This window comes from Meleagris gallopavo, chromosome 23 (assembly GCF_905368555.1).
Source record: "Meleagris gallopavo chromosome 23, MGAL_WU_HG_1.1, whole genome shotgun sequence".
Taxonomy (NCBI): Eukaryota; Metazoa; Chordata; class Aves; order Galliformes; family Phasianidae; genus Meleagris; species Meleagris gallopavo.
The window spans coordinates 6383918-6406991 of record NC_139426.1 but is presented as its reverse complement, the minus strand read 5'-3'; the positions used below and the strand labels follow the sequence as shown (position 1 = coordinate 6406991).

At 53.7% G+C, this 23074-nt stretch overlaps 3 protein-coding genes across 4 annotated transcripts; 1 reads left to right on the top strand and 2 right to left on the bottom strand.

The window, feature by feature from the left end:
* The first annotated feature begins 3436 nt into the window (after window positions 1–3436).
* On the top strand, window positions 3437–11295 carry YBX1 (Y-box binding protein 1). 2 transcript variants are annotated; one of them, XM_085242167.1, is made up of 8 exons: window positions 3437–3769; window positions 4129–4192; window positions 7837–7870; window positions 8651–8740; window positions 8942–9244; window positions 9529–9611; window positions 9704–9981; window positions 10917–11295. In XM_085242167.1, the coding sequence occupies exons 1-7, from the start codon at window positions 3610–3612 to the stop codon at window positions 9948–9950; spliced, it is 981 nt and encodes a 326-aa protein (XP_085098293.1). In that variant the 5' UTR covers window positions 3437–3609; the 3' UTR covers window positions 9951–9981; window positions 10917–11295. The 2 variants fall into 2 exon arrangements, with proteins under 2 accessions (XP_085098293.1, XP_085098294.1); XM_085242168.1 differs by having other exon boundaries at window positions 3438–3769; window positions 9716–9981.
* Window positions 11296–12545: 1250 nt separating this feature from the next.
* On the bottom strand, window positions 12546–14672 carry LOC100547855 (claudin-16-like). Its single transcript, XM_010722886.4, has 5 exons — window positions 14559–14672; window positions 14244–14346; window positions 13291–13455; window positions 12979–13170; window positions 12546–12619 (listed from the first exon to the last, which is right to left on the bottom strand). Exons 1-5 carry the CDS (start codon window positions 14670–14672, stop codon window positions 12546–12548), a joined length of 648 nt encoding a protein of 215 aa, XP_010721188.1.
* A 4214-nt stretch (window positions 14673–18886) lies between these two features.
* On the bottom strand, window positions 18887–22699 carry CLDN19 (claudin 19). Its single transcript, XM_003212357.4, has 5 exons — window positions 22411–22699; window positions 21098–21262; window positions 20882–20966; window positions 20569–20715; window positions 18887–19252 (listed from the first exon to the last, which is right to left on the bottom strand). Exons 1-5 carry the CDS (start codon window positions 22631–22633, stop codon window positions 19204–19206), a joined length of 669 nt encoding a protein of 222 aa, XP_003212405.2. The 5' UTR covers window positions 22634–22699; the 3' UTR covers window positions 18887–19203.
* Between the last annotated feature and the right edge of the window lie 375 nt (window positions 22700–23074).

Genomic DNA, 23074 nt, shown 5'->3' with positions numbered 1-23074 from the left:
TGTGCATAGTGGATATCAGTGAACATGCTTGGGAGTGGATTCTTTGGGCAAAAAGGCGTACTGCTTCACTGTGGTGTGTGCATTACCCCTAGCTGATTCGGTACAGAATGTTTCCTGTGCGTGGTGGTGAGAGGCATTGCTGCAGGGCATTTGCTGAGGGGAAAGCAGAAATGAGAGGAGCACACCTGAGCTGTGCTGCAGCAGCTCTGGCTGTGAAGCTGCTCTGGCAGAGAAGTTCTGGGGGATGTCCTGAACCTTTCTACATGCAACTTTATTGAAGCTCAGGACAGGATAAAGGCATGATGGCCAGGATTTTCTGGGCTCTGGAGTGAGTTTTGCTGTTAGCCCTCACCTGGCACATCCTGGGCCAAAAGTCATTGGGCTCTTTTATGCCACAGGTGTGAGAGGAATTGACATAGGTGTTAGAAGGGTGTTGGTGGAAGGTCTTTTGGCTAGCAAGCAGAGAATGAGCATGCCATAGAATTCAGGGCTCCTGAATGGTTGCAGAGAACAAAGGTGAGGCTGCAGGTCTGTGGAAAAACTGTCATTGTCAGACTGGGTTTGCAAGCTCACCTGCTGGGCAGCTCGAAGTCACCCTTTGTGGGCGCTGGGCTCCAAAGTGAGTTTTTTCTGCAGCAGATTAAATATCAGAGAGGTTGGACAAAGTCTGTTCTGTCACGTGCAGTTGCTTTGTCCCATCCTGATGTGCCCCGTCGCTCCTCGCACAGCGGAATGCTTTATGATCTTTGCCTGAGGTGCAGTGTGTGGGGTGTCGCAGGGAGGTGTGGTCTGACGCTGACGTGTCAGAGGACAGATCCTGTAGGCATGCTTTGGTGTCATCTCCTATGTAACAGCTGCTTAAAATCTTTAGGACAGGCTGTGGGATTGCACAGCTGCTGAGGATGCTTGCAGTTTATTCTCTCCTGCTCAGCGTGTCTCACTTGTACCTGCGCTATGCCAGGTGATGAAGGAAACAAAGCATACCAACCCATTCCATCCTGGCTTTGCATAGCCAAGATTTCTCCTAGGAGACAAGGGTTGAAAATTCCTCACATGGAGGAGAAAACTGGACCTGGGTAACAGCTGTGAAATAGAGGTGAGCAAAAAATGAGACATTCAGCTGTTGCTCGTGCTCAGGGAATGCACCTAGATGCCCTTTCCCTGTGGGGTTTAGGCATGAGCTTGGTTCCAGGCGGCTCAGGGGAGCTCTGCCTCCAGCTGCTGTGCTGAGGTTCACAGTTCTGGCTGCGGATACCCAAATTCACTCTGCTTTCTCACCAGGGAAACCAGCCTATTTCTGGGTCCAGGCTCAGCAGCATTTTCTCAGCCTGATGTATTTATATCACCGTGATCAGCCAGTTGTACTTCCTGCATAGCAGGGGTCACAGCTTCCCCAAATTAATATCTAACAGTGGTAAATCCATTACAACCTCTTGAAAGTTGTTCCAGTGGTTAATTATATCCTGTTACATTTATCTACCTTGGACACCGAATATATTGAGTTTCAGCTTTGCAGCCTGTGGATCTTGCTGTTCCTTACTTGCTGGCTAAAAGTTCTCTCAAACACCATTATTTTTGGGTTTAATTTCCTGCGATGAAGTCACCCTTCAGTCATGTGTGAAGCAAATTCTGGAATCTGCTGCAGAGCAGATGATCATTATCCTCTATCTGAGCTCCAGCATCTTCCTCCAACTGTGGACACTGCAACTGAAGGCAGTTTGACTGCCTGTTACTCATCTGAACATCACGTTCATCTCCAGCCCCTGCAGTGTACCTTTCCTCAAAAGCTGTCCTGAACTCATTAGCCATCAGGGGGCACATCTTTGTAGGTTTTGTCACTGAGATTTGAAGATTCCTCCCCAGTTATTGCTAAAACTGATAAGCAGCTCTGACTCCTTTATTTTATATGACTCTCTAATTGATGTGCCATTGTATTTTCTGACATTTCATAGAATCACAGAATGCCTTGGGTTGGAAGGGACCTCGAGGATCATGAAGGCTCCAGAGGAGGGCCACGGAGATGATCAGGGGACTGGAGCACCTCCCCTACAAAGACAGGCTGAGGGAGCTGGGCTTGTTCAGCCCGGAGAAGAGAAGGCTGGGGGTGAGCTCATTGCAGCCTTCAGTACCTAAAGGGAGCCTACAGACAGGAGGGGAATCAGCTCTTTGAGAGGGTAGATAACAGCAGGACAAGGGGAAATGGTTTGAAGTTGAGGGAGGGGAGATTTAGGTTGGATGTCAGGGGAAGGTCTTTACTCAGATTGTGGTGAGGTGCTGGAACAGCTGCCCAGAGAGGCTGTGGATGCAGAGGGGGGTTGGAGATTCATGATCCTTGAGGTCCCTTCCAATCCTGGCCATTCTGCGATTCTGTGAATCTCCAACCCTCCCACTGCATGCAGGGCAGCCAACCTCCGCATTTAATACCAGACCAGGCTGCCCAGGGCCCCATCCAACCTGGCCTTGAGCACGTCCTGACCTTGAACTTTCCCCTGACATCCAACCTAATTTGAAGGAGGGAAGATTTAAAGCCATTTCCGCTTGTCCTGCTGTTACCTCCCCTTTCCAAGAGCTCCCTTCCTGTTTGTAGGCTCCTTTTAGGTACCGAAGGCTGCCATTCGGTCACCCCGCAGCCTTCTTTTCTCCAGGCCGCGCACACCCAGCTCCCCCAGCCTGTCTGTGCAGCCCCTCCAGCTGAGCTCAGCACGGTTTGATCGCCGTTTCCCGGCGGTGTCGTGGCCGAGGGCAGGGCTGTGAACCTGCGGCCAACCACGACTGGAGGGCAGGAGGAGAAATAGGAGACAGAAGGGCTCCGTCACAACAAACGCAGCGCGGTGTCCCTGCGGGCGGAGGCACGGAGGTGTCGCTGGGAAAAGGCTAATTAAAAACCAGGCTTTGAAGAGCCCTCGGAGCCGCGGCCCGGCTCTTAAAGAGCTCAATTAGAGGCGTTTGCCTTGAGGAAATGTAATGAGAGCAGCTCCTCGGGAGCGGTGCCACCGCGGCTCAGCTGTCCCCGGGGCTCACGGGCACTGCGCTCTGGTGGCACCGCTCGGTTCGCCGCGGCTCGGCGCTGTGAGGGGCAGCGGCTGGGCGCGTGCCGAACGGCCCCGGCTCCAACGCCGGCCGCGCCGCGTGGCCGCGCACGCTGCCCCCGCCGGGCCCGCAGCGCCGGCAGCCTCGGCCCCCTCAGCGGCGGCGGCCAATCAGAGCTCGGGGGCGGGGCGCGGAGGTAGGCGGGAAGAAAAAGAAGCCCAGCAACCGCCGGTCGAGCGGCCAATAGGAGCGCGGAGTTGAGGAAAGGCAGGTGGCGCGACCAATGGACGTTCGGTAAACGGCCGCCGCCGGGAAGGGAAGGGCTGATGGGATTGGCTCGCTGTCTGACGGGCGGGGCGAGCGGCCAATACCGTCGCGCGCGGGCGGGGCGCGCGGGGTGGCTAGCCGGTGCGGGCCGCCATTGTGGCCAGTTCGATCGGTATCGGGAGCGGAGAGCGGAGCTCAGCGAGCCCGGAGCAGGGAGCAGCCCCCCCACGGCCGGCCTCAGTCACCATCACACCGCGGGAGGCGGCGCAAACAGCCAGTCACCACCACCGTCCGCACCGAACAGCCGCCGCCATGAGCAGCGAGGCCGAGACCCAGCCGCCCGCCGCCCCCGTCCCCGCGGCGGCCCCCGCCGCCGCCCCCGCCGACTCCAAACCCAACGGCGGCAGCGGGAACGGGAGCGGCGGCCTGGCCTCGGCGGCGCCTCCCGCCGGCGGGGACAAGAAGGTCATCGGTGAGGGAGGGAGCGGGCCGCGGGGCGGGGGAGGGCCTCAACGGGCGGCGCGCGCGCCCCTTCCCCCCCCCCTCACGTCCCCACCCCCGGGGCTGCGCGCGCCCTTCCTCACAGCGCGGCGCGCGCCCCCCCTTCCCCCCGGCGGCCGTTGGGCGCGCGCCCGCTCCCCCTTCCTCCCCCCGCCCCTTCCCCTCCGCGCGCGCGCCGCTCGCCGCCGGGCCCCGCGTGTCGTTGGTGGGGGCGGGGCGGCGCGGCTCAAGATGTCCGCCACGCGGGGCCTTTGTGTGCGCCGCCCCGCCACGTGCCGTGCCTGACGCCGCGCCCCGCGCTCTCTTCTTCTCCTCCTTCGCTCCCTCCAGCAACGAAGGTTTTGGGAACAGTGAAATGGTTCAACGTACGGAACGGTTACGGCTTCATCAACAGGTGAGCGGGGCGGCTTCGGGGGTGGGAGGTCTCGGGGCCTCACTCCGCAGTGGCGTGGCCTGCGTTAAGGCCTTTCCTGCTGCTCGAGGCGTTGCTGTAGGCTGTCAGTGCGCTGCGGTGCTCGTTTAGACCTCTGTGTGAAGTTGAGTGGGACAGGCTGCGGGGAGTTGGGCGGAGGGGACGTTGAGGTTCGATGAGAGTCATGCAGCTGGGGAGGAACAGCTGTGGGCATCGGTACAGGCTGGGGGCTGAGCTGCTGAGAGGAGCGCTGCAGTGAGGGACCTGGGTGTCCTGGTGGCCAGCAGGGTGACCATAAACTAGCAGTGTGCTCTGGTGGCCAGGAAGGCCAGTGGGACCCCACAGAGCGTGGTCTGCAGAACGAGAGAGGTTCTCTTCCCCTCTGCTCTGCCATGGGGAGGCCACATCTGGAGCACTGGGCCCAGTGCTGGGCTGCCCAGTTCAAGGCAGGCAGGGAACTGCTGGGAAGAGCCCAGGAAGGCAACAGAGAGATCAGGACCTGTATGAGGAAAGGCTGAGAGGGGATCTGATCGCTGTTTCTAGGTATCTAAAGTGTGGGAGTCAAGTCAGTGGGGGCAGACTGTCTGCAGTGGCGTGCAGTGGCAGAACAAGAGGCAATGAACAGAAACTGGAACACAGGAAGTTCCGTACTAGCACAAGGAAGAACTTTACTGTCAGAGTGGCGGAGCACTGGAGCAGGCAGCCCAGAGAGGTGGTGGTGTTTCCTTCTCTGCAGATGTTAAAGACCAACCTGGATACCCACCTGTGTGACCTGCTTTGGAGAACATGTCTTAGCAGGGGGTTGGACTTGATCTCTAGAGATTCCTTCTGATCCACACAGTTCTGTGATTATGTGATGTCTAGTGGCATTGATGCAGGGTTAAAAATAGTGATGGATGCCTAAAAGAAGGAGATCCTCAGACAGCTGTAAGCATATGAGGAAATGTGCAAAACGCAGACTTCTTGTCCATCACAAGACCACAGAATGCAAGGAGGCGTTGAGAAACGTGCTGTTAGGATTCCTGCTCTGACAGCAGTTGATCTAGAGAACAGTTCTTCCCTCAGTCAGTTTGGAGTGCCTGCAGGTGGTGGTTCTGCAGAGGCCATGTTTCCAGAAGGCGTTGTCATGTCACGCCCTCCAGGGCTGTTCCTCTGCCAGGACCTCGGGATGGGGAAAGCCCCAGGGCAGCCCTGTTTCCTGCTGGAGGTCACTGTTGCTTCTCTCCTGTGTGACAGCACATGGCTCTGAGGAGCAGCAAAGTGCTGCGTTAGTTCCATCGGTGTGTTAACCTGAAGAAAGATACACAAAATGGGAGCTGGGTGACTTCATATCCACCATGGCAGGGTTTGACAGGAGGCTGGGGAATCCTTCTCCAGGGAAGCAAGTGTTGGTACTGATGCTTCTGTGAAAGTTTGACCTAAATATCACCTTTTCATCTATCTGTTACATTGTGGCCTGGTCATAAGCCTCTGAGCTCCTTGGCTGGCTGGTGAGCAGCTCTAAAGCCTTGCCCAGTGTGTGTTCCCCACGTGGTGGTTGAGTGTCAGGTGTCAAACAGCTGGCAGAGCTGCTGCTGCAGCATCCCCGGCTCCGGGAGGTGTGTGCACAGCTACAGGTCGCTGCCTTTACCTCTGGGGAAGGCTTTTCTGTTTCACTCATAGCTGGAATGCTGCTACATGAGTCAAGCACGGAAGCAGGAGCAGCTACTTAAGACATCTGAATGGCTTCCCTGCTCGTATTATTTTGGCAGCTGTTTAATCCCTGAGGTTGCTGTTCCTAATGAGAAACGCAGCGTGAGCTCATGTGCTCCAGCTCAGCTCTCATCTCTTGATAACATTTCCCCTGCTCCCAAGTAGCTCAGCCTCACCACAAGGGAAGCTGTGGGAGCTTTGCCTGGGTCTGCCTGCAGCTCAGGCTGGCTGTGGTTGTAGTCTGTTGGTGTATGTTAGTATTAAGGACGTTTATTATTATTTTCTGAAATATTAGCTTGAATTCTGTCAGTTGTTTCTTGCGGTTGCCAATGTAATAAATGAACATGCAGGCAGCTGAGTTGCTCTTGTTGCCATAATTGGAGCTGCACACTGATATCTGGCTTTGTATTTACAGCCTTGCTGTGTTTTCTTAATCACTGCTTGCTCTTCTGATTTTTTTTTTTAAGAGATTAAAGATATTGAGAGCACCATCTAGCACCAAGATGAGATGAGTGTCTCACAGGGTCTTCGAAATGGGCAGCTCCTGTTCTGTTTCCTATTTTGTTTGCAAAGTACTGATTGTTATTCCCACATCATCTGTGTGGCAGCACATGTACTGCTCCTAGATGGGCTTAGTGCAGAGATCCTGTGGCAGACACTGGGTTTTAGAATGAACCAGGAGGGTTTTTAGCAAATCACGTCTCCACCTTGATCTGCTTCAGTGTAACAGAGTCGTTTACTGAGCCAGAACTCCAGTGTTCAGTGGGAACTGTGATGTAGAAAGGGCTCTAAATGAAATGAGGAGCAGCTGATGGGCTTGGGAGGGGTGTAGAGCATCCACACAGAGCATGGATGGTGAGCACTTATCACTGCTGTGCTCTCAACAACTGCAAGCACTGGGGCTGAAGGCTCTGGGCTTCCCTCAGGATCCTCAGTTACTGGAACATCTGGGATCTCGTTGTGAACAGAAGTGTTAGGCTTTGTAAGGGCTTCTGCGCGCTGCTTGGTGGGCTGGGGCTGAGCTGCCTCCTGAGGATCACCTTCTGTAGCCTGCTGGATTAACTGCTTTCTATCAGCTTTGAGGTGGTATTTGCAGGCATCAAATTCTGTTCCATGAGGAAACGGGTGCTGTGTGACAGGGCAGCTGTGACTCGGATTGAGATGTTCACAGAATTGTTGTTGCCGTGTGTTAGAGCTGTGGTGAGGAGTGACTGGCTTTAAATGAGTCCAGTTATGAGCGCTGCAGCACTGGCTGTGCCTGTAATATACATTCTAGGAAATAAAAGGCACTCAGCAGTTGATTCACTGGTCTGTGGAATGACTTGAAGTGACACTGCAGCGAGGCTCAGCCGTGTGATGTGAGCCTGAGGGTCGGGCTGCAGGCAGCCTGTGAGTGGTGAGCACAGCTCTGCAGCAGCGTGAAGACAGCTGGGGCTGTGCTGAGTAACTGCAGAGCAGGAAGCTCCCTGTGCCCTGCCTGTCTGTCAGCCACGCTGCTGCCCTCGTGGAACGCTCATCGATGCAGCCCGCAGGAAGTGGAGCTGGGGAAGCAGGCCGTGCGTGCTGCTTTTCATAGCCTGTGATGTCACATCTTCCACTGCGCTATCCCAAGTGATGGGCTGCCTGCTGTCGGTGTTTTTCCTCTGAGCCTCTGTTGGTGGGAGGTGCAGAGTAGTGGGTTATGTGGAGAGGGAGGAAAAAGCACATTTGCATGACTGACAGGACGTCAGCACGTACTGTGCACCTTGCACAGGCCCCCAGCAAAACGTTTCTTTGAATCAGCCGCCTCTGAGAGCGGGCTGAGCAGTGCAGTGCTGACAGCTGCCGTCCTGGTGCTTCCCTGCTTTCACCTCACCCCTAAACAACTGAATTTCAAACTGGGCCAGCAAACTGCTTGTCTCACATCTGAATTTCTGTTTCGTGCTGTCTTGCAGGAATGACACCAAGGAAGATGTGTTTGTCCATCAGGTAAGATGTGCTGGGAACTGAAACGTGTTACCTCTCCGACATGTGCTGTGCATGACCTTAGCCAAGTCGGTTTGAGAGGAAAACAGAGCTGTCACACATCCCCGCTGGGTTTGCACATCAGGCAGGCTGCTTTCTCACCGAGACGTTGTGCTCAGCTGTGGCAGCAAGGTTTCCTGTCTCTCCCCTAAAATCACTGCTTACATGCTGAAACTTACATGCTGAAACTTGTGGATGTGTTTTCTGATGGATTTCATTCCATCAGAAACGGACCTGAATTCTGTTGCTGACATTAATTTGTGCAGTTGTGACACTTGTTAAAAAGTGTTTGCTGAGTAGAACGTGGCTGAGAATTGTGCTTACAGAGCATTCACTCGACTGTCGGAAATGCAATCTGCTGCTGAACAGCATAGGAAATAACCCCAAATAAGCTTTTTTTAATCAATGCATATTAATAAGGGTATAGAGTGCTTAGTGAGAAACTTCTGATACAGTGTGCATTGTTTGGGAGCTGCTTTGTGTCTCCAACTGGAAGCATATGGGCAGATGTTCCAGGACAGCTTTAAGGCTGCGCAGCGCTCCAGGTAGGGCAGAGCTGTAGTAAAGCACACACGTCTTCTGGCTTTGAGTTTCCACTGTGGCTTAATTACTTGTCCAGGAGGATGTCTTAACAGATGAATAGTTAGATTCCTTCCCCCAGAACACCAACACAAACTTCGGATGCGCTCAGTAGCGTTTTCCTGCTGTGCCTGTGAATGTAACTTTGCCATATTACGTTGTCAGACTGCCATAAAGAAGAATAACCCCAGGAAGTACCTCCGCAGCGTAGGAGACGGAGAGACCGTGGAGTTTGATGTGGTTGAAGGAGAGAAGGTAAAGGCGTCTGGGGTGTTGGAGCATGCAGGGAACAGCCGCTGTGCGGGCTTTGCTGTGGTGGTGTGGTTTGAGCAGATGCCTGATGACATCCAGGGAGATGAATGGTCGCTCGTTGCTTTACAAATGGGGATGCAAATCGGCACTGAGTCGCACTGGTTTGGCGCTCGCTGCTCACCTAACGCTCTCTCTGCTCCTCAGGGTGCGGAGGCAGCGAACGTGACAGGGCCTGGTGGCGTTCCAGTGCAAGGCAGCAAATACGCAGCAGACCGTAACCATTACAGACGATATCCGCGTCGCAGGGGTCCTCCACGCAACTACCAGCAAAACTACCAGAACAGTGAGAGTGGGGAGAAGAACGAAGGAGCAGAGAACATCCCGGAAGGCCAAGCCCAGCAGCGCCGTCCCTATCGCAGGCGGCGGTACCCACCTTACTACATGCGTAGGCCCTACGGGCGTCGACCACAATATTCCAACCCTCCCGTGCAGGGAGAGATAGTGGAGGTAACGCACGTGATGTGGTTCCTTTGCAGAGCTGCATTTTTATCACCCTGCTCCAGATGCTGGAGATGTGCTCTGTAAGGTTTAGCAGTGAGATAAAATGCTTGAGCAGATGTTGGCGTGGGATTAGGTACAGCTTTGGGAAAGCGGTGTGTTGAGATGTGTGTTCAGTTCTGTTGTGAGTAATGGGGCAAAGAGGAAGCTGTGTGCAGTGCCTGCTGTCCACCTTGCAGCCCTGTGGGGTTTGGCTGCCTGGCTAAGAGCGTTTGTTGCCTCGTGTCTTCCAGGGTGCTGACAACCAAGGTGCAGGAGAGCAAGGCAGACCAGTCAGGCAGAACATGTATCGAGGTTACAGACCACGATTCCGCAGGTATGCTGCAGACCAGCTCTTGCTTCAGCCTTGTGCTCTAGCAACACAGCCGGAACATCGCGGTGCTCAGATGCTGCATTGTTAAAGCCCAGCTTGACTTTCAGGGGTCCTCCTCGTCAAAGACAGCCTAGAGAGGATGGAAACGAAGAAGATAAAGAGAACCAAGGGGATGAGACCCAAGGTCAGCAGCCACCTCAACGTCGGTACCGTCGTAACTTCAACTACAGACGCAGACGCCCAGAGAACCCTAAACCACAAGATGGCAAAGAGACGAAGACAGCCGAACCACCAGCTGAGAACACGTCCGCTCCCGAGGCCGAGCAGGGCGGGGCTGAGTAAATACCGGCTTAACATCTCTACCATCATCCGGGTGAGTGTCGGGTGCTCCGGAGGTGTGATGTGATGGAGGGCCCTTGTTTTGATGCTTCCCTCTGAGTTCTGCTGTGCAGGGCTGGTGCTAGTGGTGCTATGCGTGCTGTAACTAAGTGGCTGCACTGCTTGCCGGTTCTGCAGAACCAAACTGTGAGCTTTTGCTGTATAAGTGCTGGTTAACCGGGAGGGCTCTGCTACCAGGCTTTAACTTTCCCTGGTGGAATAAATGTATAGATTATTGCTAATCTTAAAACCTCGATTGCTTTCTGCTACGGTACGGTCTGCTCTGGTACGATGACCTGAAAGAGTTCTGCTAGGAGAAACAGGTGTGCACAGATGCTAGATATTACTCAGGCCTGCCAGCATTGTGGCTTTGGTTGCCCTGTTTGGTTGGCTCTACCACCTCTACACATCCGTTTCTCATAACCGGATGTTGAATTTGCAGGAGCATTTTGGTAGGAGCTTCTCACCTGAGAAGGGCTGGAAATGGTGGTGGAAGGGCTGCTCTGTGTGCCTGCAATCAGAGGTGTGTTCTGCAGGGACCTCGCTGTGCTGTGCTGAGGCACTGCTGGGGCTGCTTGTCGTCTGCATGGAGTGCGTGGAGGTCCCTGCTGAAATCAGAGCTAGTTGCTCATTCTGTCTTCTGTAGTCGTTGGCTCTTTGCTTTCAAAGGCAGGCAGGCCTGTCTCGGAGCTGAGAGCTTCTGGTGAGGGTGTTAATGAGTGCTCTTTCTGCTGGATTCCTCTGCACTCGCTTGTGATGGAAGCTGCCAGTTTCCATCCCTGCACAGCAGGCTGATGTGCTGTGCTGATTGGAGAGCTGTGGTTGATAAGATTTGTGTGTGTGAAAACATAGCATGAATTTAAATTGTAGGTGAGCCTTGGTAGGCTGAATATCTCCATGTCTGATCATCTTTATTTCTCTTTTTTTCAGTTTAGTCATCAAAGAAAAGACTTAAGAAATGAAGAAGAAAAGAAAATGAAATTCCAGCAATAAGAAATGAACAAAAGAATTGGAACTGAAGACCTTAAGTGCTTGCTTTTTGCTGTTGACCAGATTACTAGAACTATCTGCATTATCTATGCAGCATGGGGTTTTTATTATTTTTACCTAAAGAAGTCTCCTTTTGGAAACAATAAACACGTTTTTTAAAAGTCTGTTTTTTCTCAATACACCTTTAAAGGTTTTTAAATTGTTTCATATCTGGTCAAGTTGAGATTTTTAAGAACCTCATTTTTAATTTGTATGAAAAGTACGCCTGATTTTTTCAAGTCAAACTGCAAGCATCTGTTAATAAAGGTCTTAAAGTTAATTACAGCGTGCTCTTGGTTCTTTCAAACCCACCTCTATGAGAACGTGTCGGCTGAGCGCTGGCTTGGGGAAAAACTGCTTTAATGGTTCAGCGATAAGTATTTGAACATTGAAAGGCAGAGCTCCTGCACTGTGAGTTTGTGCCCTCAGCTCTGCTCAGGGGTAAAAGCCACAGGGTGATGAGAGGTGCTTGAGGTCAAACTGTTCCAAAAGCTTTTGGGCACGGGGAGGGGGAACGCTGCTCACCTGGGACGGTGCAAAGGCTGCTGCTCGTGGCTCAGCACGTGGACTGGCGCTTCCACAGGTGAGTCACTGCCAAAGCCGTCCGATGGATGCCGCTGGGGCTGAAGGCAGCTCTGAGTGCGACCTGTGGCTTCCCTTTCTACCCGCTAATGAGCGCTCTGCTTTTATCATGCTAATGCTTGCTCTTCTTAATTGCTTCCCTATGTGCTCAAGCACCAGCCATTAGCAGCCCGATGCGTCTCTAAATGCCTTTCAGCGTTTCCAGCTGCCCAATAGAGCAGCGGGTTCCTCCTGTAAGAGAGCCGTTCTTGGAACCGCGGAGCTGTTGGACAGCAGCTCACAGTCGCTGCAGGGCCGCGAGGCTTTCCCTTTCCCTTTCTTTGGCTTATAAGCTGAGCTTGAAATCAGGGGAGATCCACCTCAGCGACAGGGAGCGCGTTGGTTTGTGGTTCTGGTTGTTTTCAAAGCGGTTTGTGAGTGAAGAGGGAAATCGTTAATTTGGAGAACAATCCTTTACGTGTGGGCTTTAACACCCAGCATTGCAGCAGGAGCACCTCTGTTATTTTCCAGACTGCTTTGTACGCAGTGATGGAGTGGCACATGAATAACAGCTCCAGGCCAGCAGCTTCAGTGTCACACTGCCTGCTGCACTGCCGGGCCCGGCAGCCACGTGGAGTCAGTGTTGCTCTGTGCAGATGAGGCTTTTCGCTGAATTCCTCCACAGCAGCTGTGTGGCAATGAGTGGAGAGCTACTTTGCTGCTCCCACAGAGGCAACAAGCATTGCTGGTACAGCTGCAGGGTACGACAGGAGCTTAAAGCACTCTGTCCACTGCGGGGCAGTTGGAAAAGATGACCTCGAAGTGCCCCTTTCAACTCAAATGATTCCATTCCCCAAGGCTTCAGCATCTCATCTTACTGCATGACATTGCTGAGCTGTCCCACGTAGGTGAAGGTGCTTTAGTGAGGTGGGACTGTCCTTGGCCTTGGGTGGGAGCTGCTGCTGCCCATCACACACGGGAGTTCATGGTGTACATCTTGCTGGTGACAGCACGGCGCTGAGGTCCCCGAGGATGGCTGGGGGCTGGTGAGAGAGAGACAGGATTATATTCGTGTGTGCGTGTCCCCACACGGCTGTGCCATGGGAATGGTGACAGACAGACAGAAATGAACCTGGACAGCATGCATAGGTGCTGACACCTCCACCAGGACCTCAAGATGCCCTGGGCTGGGGTCAGCATTTCTGCATTCCCCCTGTGCCCCCACAGGACCTATGGGGCTCTGCTTGGCATGATGCAGCCCCCCTCCCTCAGCCAGGGTGCAAATGCCAACTGCCCTTCATTTGACTGCAGCCTGCAAGAAGTGCCTGCACCCTCTGAGTTGTCCACCCCAGGTATATCCCTGCACGACTCAGCAGGGCAGCCCAGGACAACACAGACTGACCTGTGTGGGCATGGAGGCAGCAGGTGAGCAGGACAGATGCCACAAAGCAGCCTGTGGAGCCAGCCATCCCCAGCCAGCAGGACCAGCCAAAGTCATAGTGGACCCCCAGGAAGAGGTTATGGGACACCAGCATGGCCCTCTCCACGTAGACATCCACTGCATACCACACAGAGCCCACGAGACCCAGGATACCTAGGAGGAATGGAGCCAGGTAAGAGCAAGCCATAGAACATCCTACTTCCCAGAACCCCTCCGAGGGGTTCCTCTGGCTCCCCGTGTCCCAGCTGTCCCCAAGTGCTCCTGACCACGCACTCCCAATGCCGAGGATGACACCAGCCCCGTAGCACATCTTCAGTTTGACACAAGGTTCTTCCTTGAGGAGCTTGATGCAGTCGAGCCCAAGGAGCAAAGTAGCCAAAGCCAGGCCCACCAGGAGATCCGCCGTGATCAGCAGCGTCCGTGTCACCACGATCTTCACTGGTGAGAAATGAACAAAAAGCTGAAAGGGGACTAAGGAGTGGTCAGAGGAAGTGGTGCCCCTCTCCAGACTGCTGTCTGCGTCCCTCCTGGACTTACCCAGCTCACTGCTAGATCGGGTTGGATAGAGCCCTGGGCAGCCTGGTCTGGTGGCTGGCAACCCAGCCCACGGGCAGGCAGTTGGAGCTCAGAGACCTGCCAGGTCCCCTCCAACTTTGCTGGGCATCTCCATAGGGTATGGTGACATAGGGACACCAATGTCCAGCACCCTGTGTGCTGCTCTCTGTGTGCTCACCAGGCTCATCAGAAGCCTTGCAATGGGACTCAATAAGTCCAGTATCAAGAAACCACACAACTTAAGGATCTGAGATGTGGTCTGGTCATCTTCTCAAGACCTTTTTGGCTTATCCTGCATGTTGGCTTAGGTAGAAGATGCTGTCTGAACCTGCTCACATTGCCATCTGTTTGTGACTTCTCCCTGAAAAGCCCTAAATCCCCACTTGGTCCATGCTAATTTCTGGTTCCCTTCTTCAGCGTCCAAATCTTTGTCCACAGAATCACATTATCCCACGTTGTCACTCTCTCTCTATATAGGACAAGGAGCAGAGGTCAACCCTTCACAACGAGGATCTTTTTCTTGAGGGAAAACTCTTAGCTGTGAACTCATAGATGCCTTGTTGGGTGTTCACAAGAGGTTAAAGAGACTTGGTGGAATAGGCAAATGGTGCTGAAAATGGATTGCTTGATATTGTAGAGTAGTGCTCCCACCCCAGACCATACTGGCCTACCTGGATGGTCTGCCAAAATGGAGTCATACTGGTCACAGGTCCTCACCCCATCCTGCATGTTGGTGACACATTCCCTCCAAAGCCCCCGGCATTTGTGACTCACCTAGAAGCAGGAGAAAGGATGCTCAAAGAGCACTCAAAAAAGCACCTCTGCTCCCCAGGAATCATAGAATCATCTGAGTTGGAAGGGACCCTGAAAGACCATCTGGTCCAACTCCCCTGTAATAAACAGGGACACCTACAACCTGCCCAGCAAAGCAGACCATCAGGCCCTCACCCAGCTTTCAGCCATGAACATGTGGATGCTCTACTCACCTCCAAGCTGTCATCAGCATTCACCATCCAGCAGTCAGTGCACGTGGCAAGGAGGAGGAATAGAGCTGAGAGGAGAGTGAGACCAAACGCTGTCATCTGCAAGATTGCACTCATGGAGACACCTGCAGGGGAACACGGAGATGCCTGCTGCCTCTGCTCTGGCCATCTCCCAGGTACCTTGTCCACTGCCTGGACCAGAGTGTCCTCTGGATCCCTAGGAGCAGCTCAGATGGCCTCCAGTTGTGCCAGATGAGGGCCGGGTGGAAGATCAGGAAGGAATTCTTTATAGGGAGTGTGGTCAAGCACTGGAACTGGCTGCCTAGTGGAGAGCTGGAGTCCCCAACCCTGGAGGCATTTCAGACACCTGTGGACATGGCACTGAGGGACAGGATTTAGTGATAGGACCTGGTAGGTGAACTTAATGATTTCACTTGGTGATTCTGAAGGCATTTTCCAGACTAGATGATTCCATAACTCCATAACCCTCAGTACTGCCCCTCTGGGAATCAAGAGCTGCTTGGAAACTATTGTCAAAGAGCCGCTGTAGTCAGACCCCATTATTTGAGCATGCATCTCCTGTTATCCTAAGATTTTCTTGATACTTTCATCATTCAGTGAAAAGATTACCCACCTTTCCTTGTAATTCCTTTTTTAAGAACAGCTGTGAAGTGTCAAAACACCCAAACTGGAACACGTGGGAGCGTCCCAAGGAGGTGTCCAGTTCTCAAGCGGTAAGCCCAAAGAAAGAGGGCTGCTGTGGCTTAATGTGGGTGCCTTTGGGTGCTGCTAAGCATTTCCAGAGAGCAAAGGGGATGGAACCATCTGATTTCCATCACTGCCAGAGTTGAAGGGACTTTGCAGAGAAAGCAATTGTACAGAAGGTATTAGCAGAGGACGTCATATCTCCGAAGACTGGAAAAGACTCCTAGATCTGTGTGTTTTGCAGCCCAAGTCTCGGCACTGCCATATGCTTCAGTGCTTGAAGCTGCAGCCACTGTGTGCAGAGAGGTTCCCCTCAGGGTTGGTTTTTTACCCTTTCTTACTGACATTATTACTGACAGACACTCAGACCTCACTTTACAGACTTTATAGCGCTCTTTTGAACCTCCCAAGCCACCTTCTGAGCAACTCCCCACAATCTTTCTTCCTTCCCCAAGACCCTAGCTGTTTTGCAGGCTTTGAAGAAAATCTGTTCAGCCATTTGAGTTAAATCAGGAAAAAAAAAAAAAAAAATCCTTCTCTAGAGGAAACGCTCAGTCATTGTTTGCGCTTGGGTAACTCCACAACAGCTTAGTTTTACTGCTGGAGCCTTGGCTGGTGCAGCAGGTGGTGGAGCTGCTAGTTTTGTTGTGCTTGGAGGTGTTTTATGGGGAATTAATGATGTTTGGGACAAAGGGGAGCTGTATGGGGAGCGCTTGTTGGATGCATCTGCCTTCCTTTGGGACACAGAATCATGGAATTGTGGAGGGTGGAAAAAAGCTCTAAGATCATCCAGTCCAACCATCCAGCTACCAGCAGCACTGCACACAGAGCCCTGTCCCATTGGAAGCCTTACCTTCATCGCAGCATCCAGGCTCATCCTCACTGCGTTGCAGCCATCTGAAGTCCCAGAGTGGGATTCAGTCCCACCTGGATGGGATGTGGAGGTGCCCAATGGAAACGCGATGCCCACAGAGCACTGTGAGCCCACATCTGTGCTGAGCTATTTAATGCTTCTTAGGGCATGTCAGAGTGCTCTGTGTGCTAAGGCTCAACGGGGGGCCTCATGGTTAAATGGTAATTGGCTGGAAACAGAGATTGGCCTCCAAAAATCATCACATCTTGACACCTGTGGGAACCAGCTGGGGCTGTGGGAGATGTGGAGAAACACTCCCCAGGTGGGGGACTCTGTGTTCTGGGCAAACGTCCCCTGTTCTTTAATCACACCTTTTAATTAGTGCTCAAGGGTGAGTGGCCTGAGGTGTGTTGGTTCCAACTCACTGGTGCAGCAGACGCAGGCAGACGGCAGTGGCAGGAGGAAGAAGTTAAATGCAGTTTGTTGGAAGGAGGGCAATTCAAAACCCTTCGTGCTATCCACTGGGCTCCCAGCTGTGAAATGGATCAGCATTTCCCATTTTCCAAAGACATCTCATAGGTTTCAAACTGGCAGAGAGGCCAACCCAGAGGCAGCAAAACAAGCCACCTTGATGGGACCCCTCACAGATCCCGGGGGTTCTGTTCAAAGAGGGCTGTGATCATCTCTTTGGCTCCCCCAGAATTCAAGGCTTTCAAGGGAGGGATGCAGGAAAAGGCTGTAAAGGACACAGCCTCACAGGGGCACTTAATGCAGCCTGTAAAACTTGTCCATTTCCCGGCTGTGTGGGGACTCCCAGGCCATTATGCACAGTCACTCCTCTCCGGTGGTTTCCAGGTCAGACAACGTGGCTGCTTGGCATTTTTGTGGGCTTTTTGCTGACCCTCGAAAGCAGCACCTCAGCTACTTTGTGCTGCCCAAATACTTTAGTTTTGTTCCTTACTACCCAGAAAAACTGCTTTCTTGCAAAGCATCTTGTTACAGCAACCTCGGAGCATCTCCAGCGTAAGCAGTGCCTCATGGCTGCCAGCTGTATCTATGCTCTCATCTCATGGGTCAATGGGAAACAACACCCCATGTATGTATTTTCAAGTCACGGGATGTATTTAAGAGAGGTACTTTTATTCTTATTTTTTTCCCCTCTAAATAATCCCCTGCAGTACTGAACTACAGGGGTTTTGGCAGAGTGCTGCACACTCCTTCAAATTCTTGAGATTCAGCCCTGCAGAGGCACCCAGGTTCTTGACATGAGTAATTGCTGTGGCTTTATTTCAGATTATCCTGTTTCACATGGTGTTCTGGCTCATGACAAGACTTTTCTTGAGCATACCTGAACATGTAGTGGTGAACTAGGGCTGAAATCTTCCAGCAGGGTTTGTATACCTTCATTTTCCAACTCAGATCTCAGAAATTTTCTATTTGTGGTACTTAGATATCCACGAAACGGCTGGAATTCTGGTATGTTCTCCACATATGGTATGCTTTGGTGATATATAGAAGAGATTAGTTTTATTTTTTACTCTTCTAATCTGTGGATTTACTATGTATGAAATAAGCCCACCTGTTTGATTCGCAGTTGAAATGTTTTGGGCATTGAAAAGATACAGGTAGAGGGGTAAATATATCAGTTTTTCAATAATTAAAAACATTTCCTTGGTCAGTGAAGATGAGATGAAGATCACATCTGCATCATACTGGTTTTGTAAGATAAAAAGAAAGAGGGAGTGGGGACAGAAAGCCACTAAAGTGCTCTTTTTAGTGACTTGGATGGCAGTGGATCCCACGCATCGCATGCAATGCTGCAGGCCACCCCAAGCCTGGCAGCCTGTTCCCATATTTAATTCCACTCTGCCATGGGCAAAACACACAAGGGATTGTCTGGAGGACAGTGGGGGCCTTTGTGCCCCCAAACATGTAATTGCTTCTGCAGCTCAGCTATTTTTCCCCCTCTGTTATGTTCTTCCAGCCTGGGCGACTGATCCCAGAGATCAGGACTGAGCCTGTGGCAATGTCACAGGAGTTCCCCAAATCAGAGTTTTGGGGAGAATACAACATATCCGTGAGCCAGGGGCTGCAGGAAGACAGGGGAGCTGGGCAAAACCCCTGAGCCTCCAGCAGTGCCAAGGGAAAGCAGAAATCAACTCAATTAGCACAGCAAGGAGCAGCCCAGCCCCGAGTTCTTGGGAAAGAGATTAAACCCTGCGGGTCTCCTTCACACGCAGCAGGGTGACTGCAATGAGGGCTTTGTTGTAGAGCTGAGGAACGGGAGGTGGTGGGAGGGCCCACGTTGGGCTGCAGCCCTGGGACAGACCCAGGCTGGGCTGCAGTCTGAGAAGGGCCTTGCTGAGGGCCCAGGCCATGGCTACAGGGGTGCAGTGCCAGGCCAGCCAGATGGGATTTAGGTGCTTTAGGGTTAAATTAAGCAACCTTTTAAGCCACGGTTTGAGCAACAGCACCTGCCTGGGCACACCTGCAAAGTTCTGCTTCACAGCGGCTCAAAGCCTGGTGGGCCGCTCTCAGCAGCCGCGCTTATTTCAAGCGCCTCCCAGTAGGCTGAGGGGAGGTGGTTCTCGCCTAGGAGCCAGCAGCAGGCAGACACCTTCAGCCCAAACCCTCTGCCCAAACCACCATCCCTACCCCCCTTCCCAGACCCACTGCCCCGCCCGGGGATAAGGCCTCAGCCCCATGGTGCTGCCATGGAAGCGATGGGAAGAGGCCCATTGGGATGGAGGGTGAAGAGATGACTTCAGAAGGACACCCGTAGTCAGAAATACTTTAATACAACTGAGTCACAATTTTTAGTACAAACAATCTGAAAAAAAAAACACCAACCAAAAATAGGAATCCCAAATGGTGCTGCTCCCATGGTGTACATCGCACAGAAAAGTTAATGCGGGTTTACCTTAAAGGAATAAAAACATTCTTCTACACAATGCTGCACTCTGTATATAAAAACACACTTCAGATACACATATTTTTTAATCACGATTTTCCTTCCCAATCCTTACTGCAGTTGCTTTGGGGTGTGTTTTGAGGGGAAACCAAGCACCAGTCTCCCTGACGGTGCAGACACTACAAGCACTGCTCTCCCCTGATGGCTGACGATATTTTTACATGGGGTCTGCAATGCAAAAGAGAGAGATGGCTGTTAGTCCTTCCTGCCTCACAGAAGCCAACCCCAGTGCAGGGACCGTTCCGCTTCCCTCCTTCATGGGGAGGTGCTGCCCCGACTGTTAATTTTGGGACACATTTAGCCAGGAACAAGAGCAGCACATGGGTGTAAAGCAGACCAAAAAAAAAAAGCAGGGAGAAATCAGCTATGTGGAGATTTATAAAGTAATAATTAAAAAAAAAAAAAAAAAAAAAAAAGGGCAAAACCACAAAGCCAGGCTCTTTGGATCATTTCCACTGTTTCGTTTCCTGCGGTTTAGCTGGCATACCACGTACAGCAGACAGACAGATGGCAGCACCAGGCCTTCAGAGGATCTACAGGAGGAACCGGAGCGCTGGTGTGTTAGTAACAGCCCCGGCGTGGACACAGAGGTGGTGGCAATTAGCACTGCTGAGCCTAAAAGACTTCACCGGTCCTATTGGGGAAGGGGCATTTGGAAACAGTGGGGAGACATCAAAATTCACAGGTTTGTCCATCTTGGAGTTAACTGAAACAGCTACGCTGGGCACCAAAGTAAAAACAAACCATTACTTGTGCTCACAGTCCCCATTTTGCCTGCTTTAACCTGGCCAACATCAGTTTGTTCTCCTGCTTAACAAGGCCACATACTTGCGCCTGGTGAGAAATACAGCCGGGTCAGATTTTAGCTGGCAGAGCTCAGCTGGAGCACCAACAACTGCCAAACCGCCGTGCTTTCACTCCTCGTGTGCTCACATCAAGAATGATTAACACAAATATCTCTTTGGGGCAGCAGCCACGCAGAGCACACCTGCACCCTGAAAGCAGGAATGTTTCCTAAGCCACTAAAGCTGGGGCACGGGGACTCTGAGCCCCTCCAGCACCGCTTGGCAGCATCCCTTTCCCTGAAAAACCCAGTGGTGAGGCTGCAGGAGATGTAGGGGCACATGGGGACAGCTGCACGCAGTGGGGTGGCCCAGCACAAAGCACCTCTGTGCAGCTTATACCCAGCACCCCATGCTAGGCACTGGGGCACGGCCCAGCCACCCACAGCCCCAGTAGCGCAGGGCTGGGGGTGGAGGTGCAGCCCCCGCAGCCTGGTGGTGCTGGATATGGGGAATTCTGACCAACAGCCCATTTTAGAGGCTTGCGCTGCAACCTGGAAAAGCTCCTGAGAAGCTGGTGCGTCCCCAGCAGAAGAAAAGTCTCTGGTGGTGCCCTTGAGCTGTGTGCCCTGTGGGAACACCGGGCCGTGCCTGCTCTTGGGAGGGGAGGGCGTGGGAGGGCAGGGCTGGGGTCAGACGTACTCCCGGGCTGTGGAAGGCTGCGACTGTCGGTAGTACTGCTGTCCTTGGCGCTCCTTGGCAGGGCAGGAGCAGCAGAGCAGGGAGCCCCCCAGCACGGTGAGGCTGGCAGCCCCCCAGCCGACAAACAGCGCTGAGCCAAACTCGTACCTGCGGTAAGACAGGGTTGGTATAGCATCAGGGGATGGGAAAAGCAAAGAGGAGTGGGGCTGCATGTCACCACTGCCTACCACACTACGGTGCCCAAACCAGCACAGCTGCAGCCCCAGCGATGCAGAGGAGCTCAGGGAAGCAGTGACCCCAAGGGGGCTCCTACCTGGCGTTGATCGGAGTGCTGGCACTGAAGAACTCGTAGGTGACCTGCGTGGCGTACAAGGAGACGGCCGCTAACGTGCACAGACCTGAGTGTCAAACACCGAGCATCAGCAATGCCCAACTCATTGCCAAACAGCTCCGCTTCCCTCCTGTTAAAGGCTATTGGAGCTTTTCTGCATCAAAGGGGCACAAAGGCTGCAGCTGCCCAGCGGCTTACCGCAGAGGATGAAGAGGACACCTCCAGCAACAGCAATGCGGCTCTTGGTGATGGGATCCTCTTCACCAACCTTGGTGCATTTCATGCCCACGACGCTCACGATGATGCCGAAGAAACCCAGGAGGAGAGAAATAACCATGAGAGCCCGGGAGGTCTGGATGTGAACTGCAGGGGGAAACACGCTGCTCGCAGCACTGCAAGGTGAAGTCACTTCCCACTGGGACCGACCTCTCCTTAACACCCTGTCCTTTACCTTATCCTTAACCCTGTCCTCACTGTGTAGGGTCACTCACAGCTCCTGTGCTGGGGGCACTGTGCCAGGAGACCTTGGCTCACTCTCTACACCAGGGTCCCCAGCTTTCCTCCCCACCACGCTCTTTTTCCTCCCTCTCTGCTCTTCTCACTGCAATTTCAGCAGCAGCACCGTCCCCAAATGCTGTGCACAGCCCTAGGGTCGTGATGTCCCCACGTGGCACCCACTGTCGGGATCCACAAACCCACAGGGATTGGGGGCAAAGACAAAGGGGCTGAAACCCATAGGCACAAGCTGGGCTCAGATCTACAGCGGGGCTCTGATCCACACCAGGACTCAAACTGTGGGTGCAAAGCAGGACTGGAACACAAAGAGAAGAGCAAGGGGCTTAGACCCAGCAGGATGCAGTCCCATGGCAGAACAAGAAGAGCTTGACTCACTCTCAGCACTGGGGCCTCAGCCTTTTTCCCCACCACGCTCTTCCTCCTCCCTCCACACTCTTGTGGCTGCAGTTTCAGCAGCACGACAGTCCCCAACACTGCGCACAACCCCAGGGTTGCAATGTCCCCACTGTGCAGCTGCCATTCCCAAATTTGATGCCCACCATGTGGCTCAAACCCACAGAGACTGGGGAGGGCGAGGGCTTTAAGCCCATGGCCAAGAGATGGGCTCAGCCCTACAGTGGGGCTCCGAGCTGCAGAGGCGCTCAAACTGTGGGTACAAAGTGGGACTGGAGCACGAAGAGAAGCACAAGAGGCTCAGATCCACAGCAGGATGCAGACCCACGGAAGAGCAAGGAGAGCTCTGACATGCACTGGGCTCGGATGTTCAGGGGGAAGGTGATCTCTTCCCATAGAGCTGGGAAGGGGAGCTCAAACCTGGGGGAGGCGTAGGGCCGGGACCTAAAGGATGGCTCAGATCAGCGGGAAGGGCACTAAGGGGGCTCGGACCCGGGCTGGGAAGTGGGGACGGGTTGGCTCAAAGCCACGGGGGTTGGCTCAGCTCCTTGGAAGGGGCTCAGCGCCGAGGGAAGGGATACGCCCGCCGCCCCTGTACGCACCGTCGAGGGAGAGCAGCGAGTCGTGCAGGCGGCACTGCACCTGCCCGGTGCTCTGCGCGGCGCAGCTCATCCACAGCCCTTCGTGCAGCCCCACCGCCGTGATGATGGCGTCTCCGGCGTACGAGCTCTGTCTCCACTGGGGCAGAGCCGCGGCAGCCAGAGCCGCCACCCACCCGCCCAACGCGGCCAGGTACCCCGCCAGCTCCCGTGCTCCGCCGCCCATCGCCGCCGCGCTGCGCCCGGCCCGGCCCGGCTCTGCCCGGGGGTGTGCCGCCACGTCCCGCCCCGAGCTCCATCAGCCCCTCCTCCGGGCTGGAGGGGAGGTGGGTGGTTAGGGTCAGGGAGCGGAGCGGGGTGCTGGGTGTCCACCGAGAAAAGAGAGATTCGGGTGGGGACTTGGGGAGGTGGGGGATATGGGAAATGGGGACCTCCGGGGAGGTCGAGGCGCAGTGGGGAAGGCTTTGGGGTTAGGGAGGTGAACCCCCGCGCGGCCATCGGAGCAGGGACCCCTGGGGCTGCTGCAGGGGTGGGTGCAGGAGCGTGACACCGTGCTGTGATGCCCGGAGGGGGGCACACAGGGCAGTGGGCATTTGGTCGTGCCAAGAGGAACTTGGGGCTCTCAGTGGCGTGGAGCTCTTGGTAACATGGAGCCCTCAGCGGCATA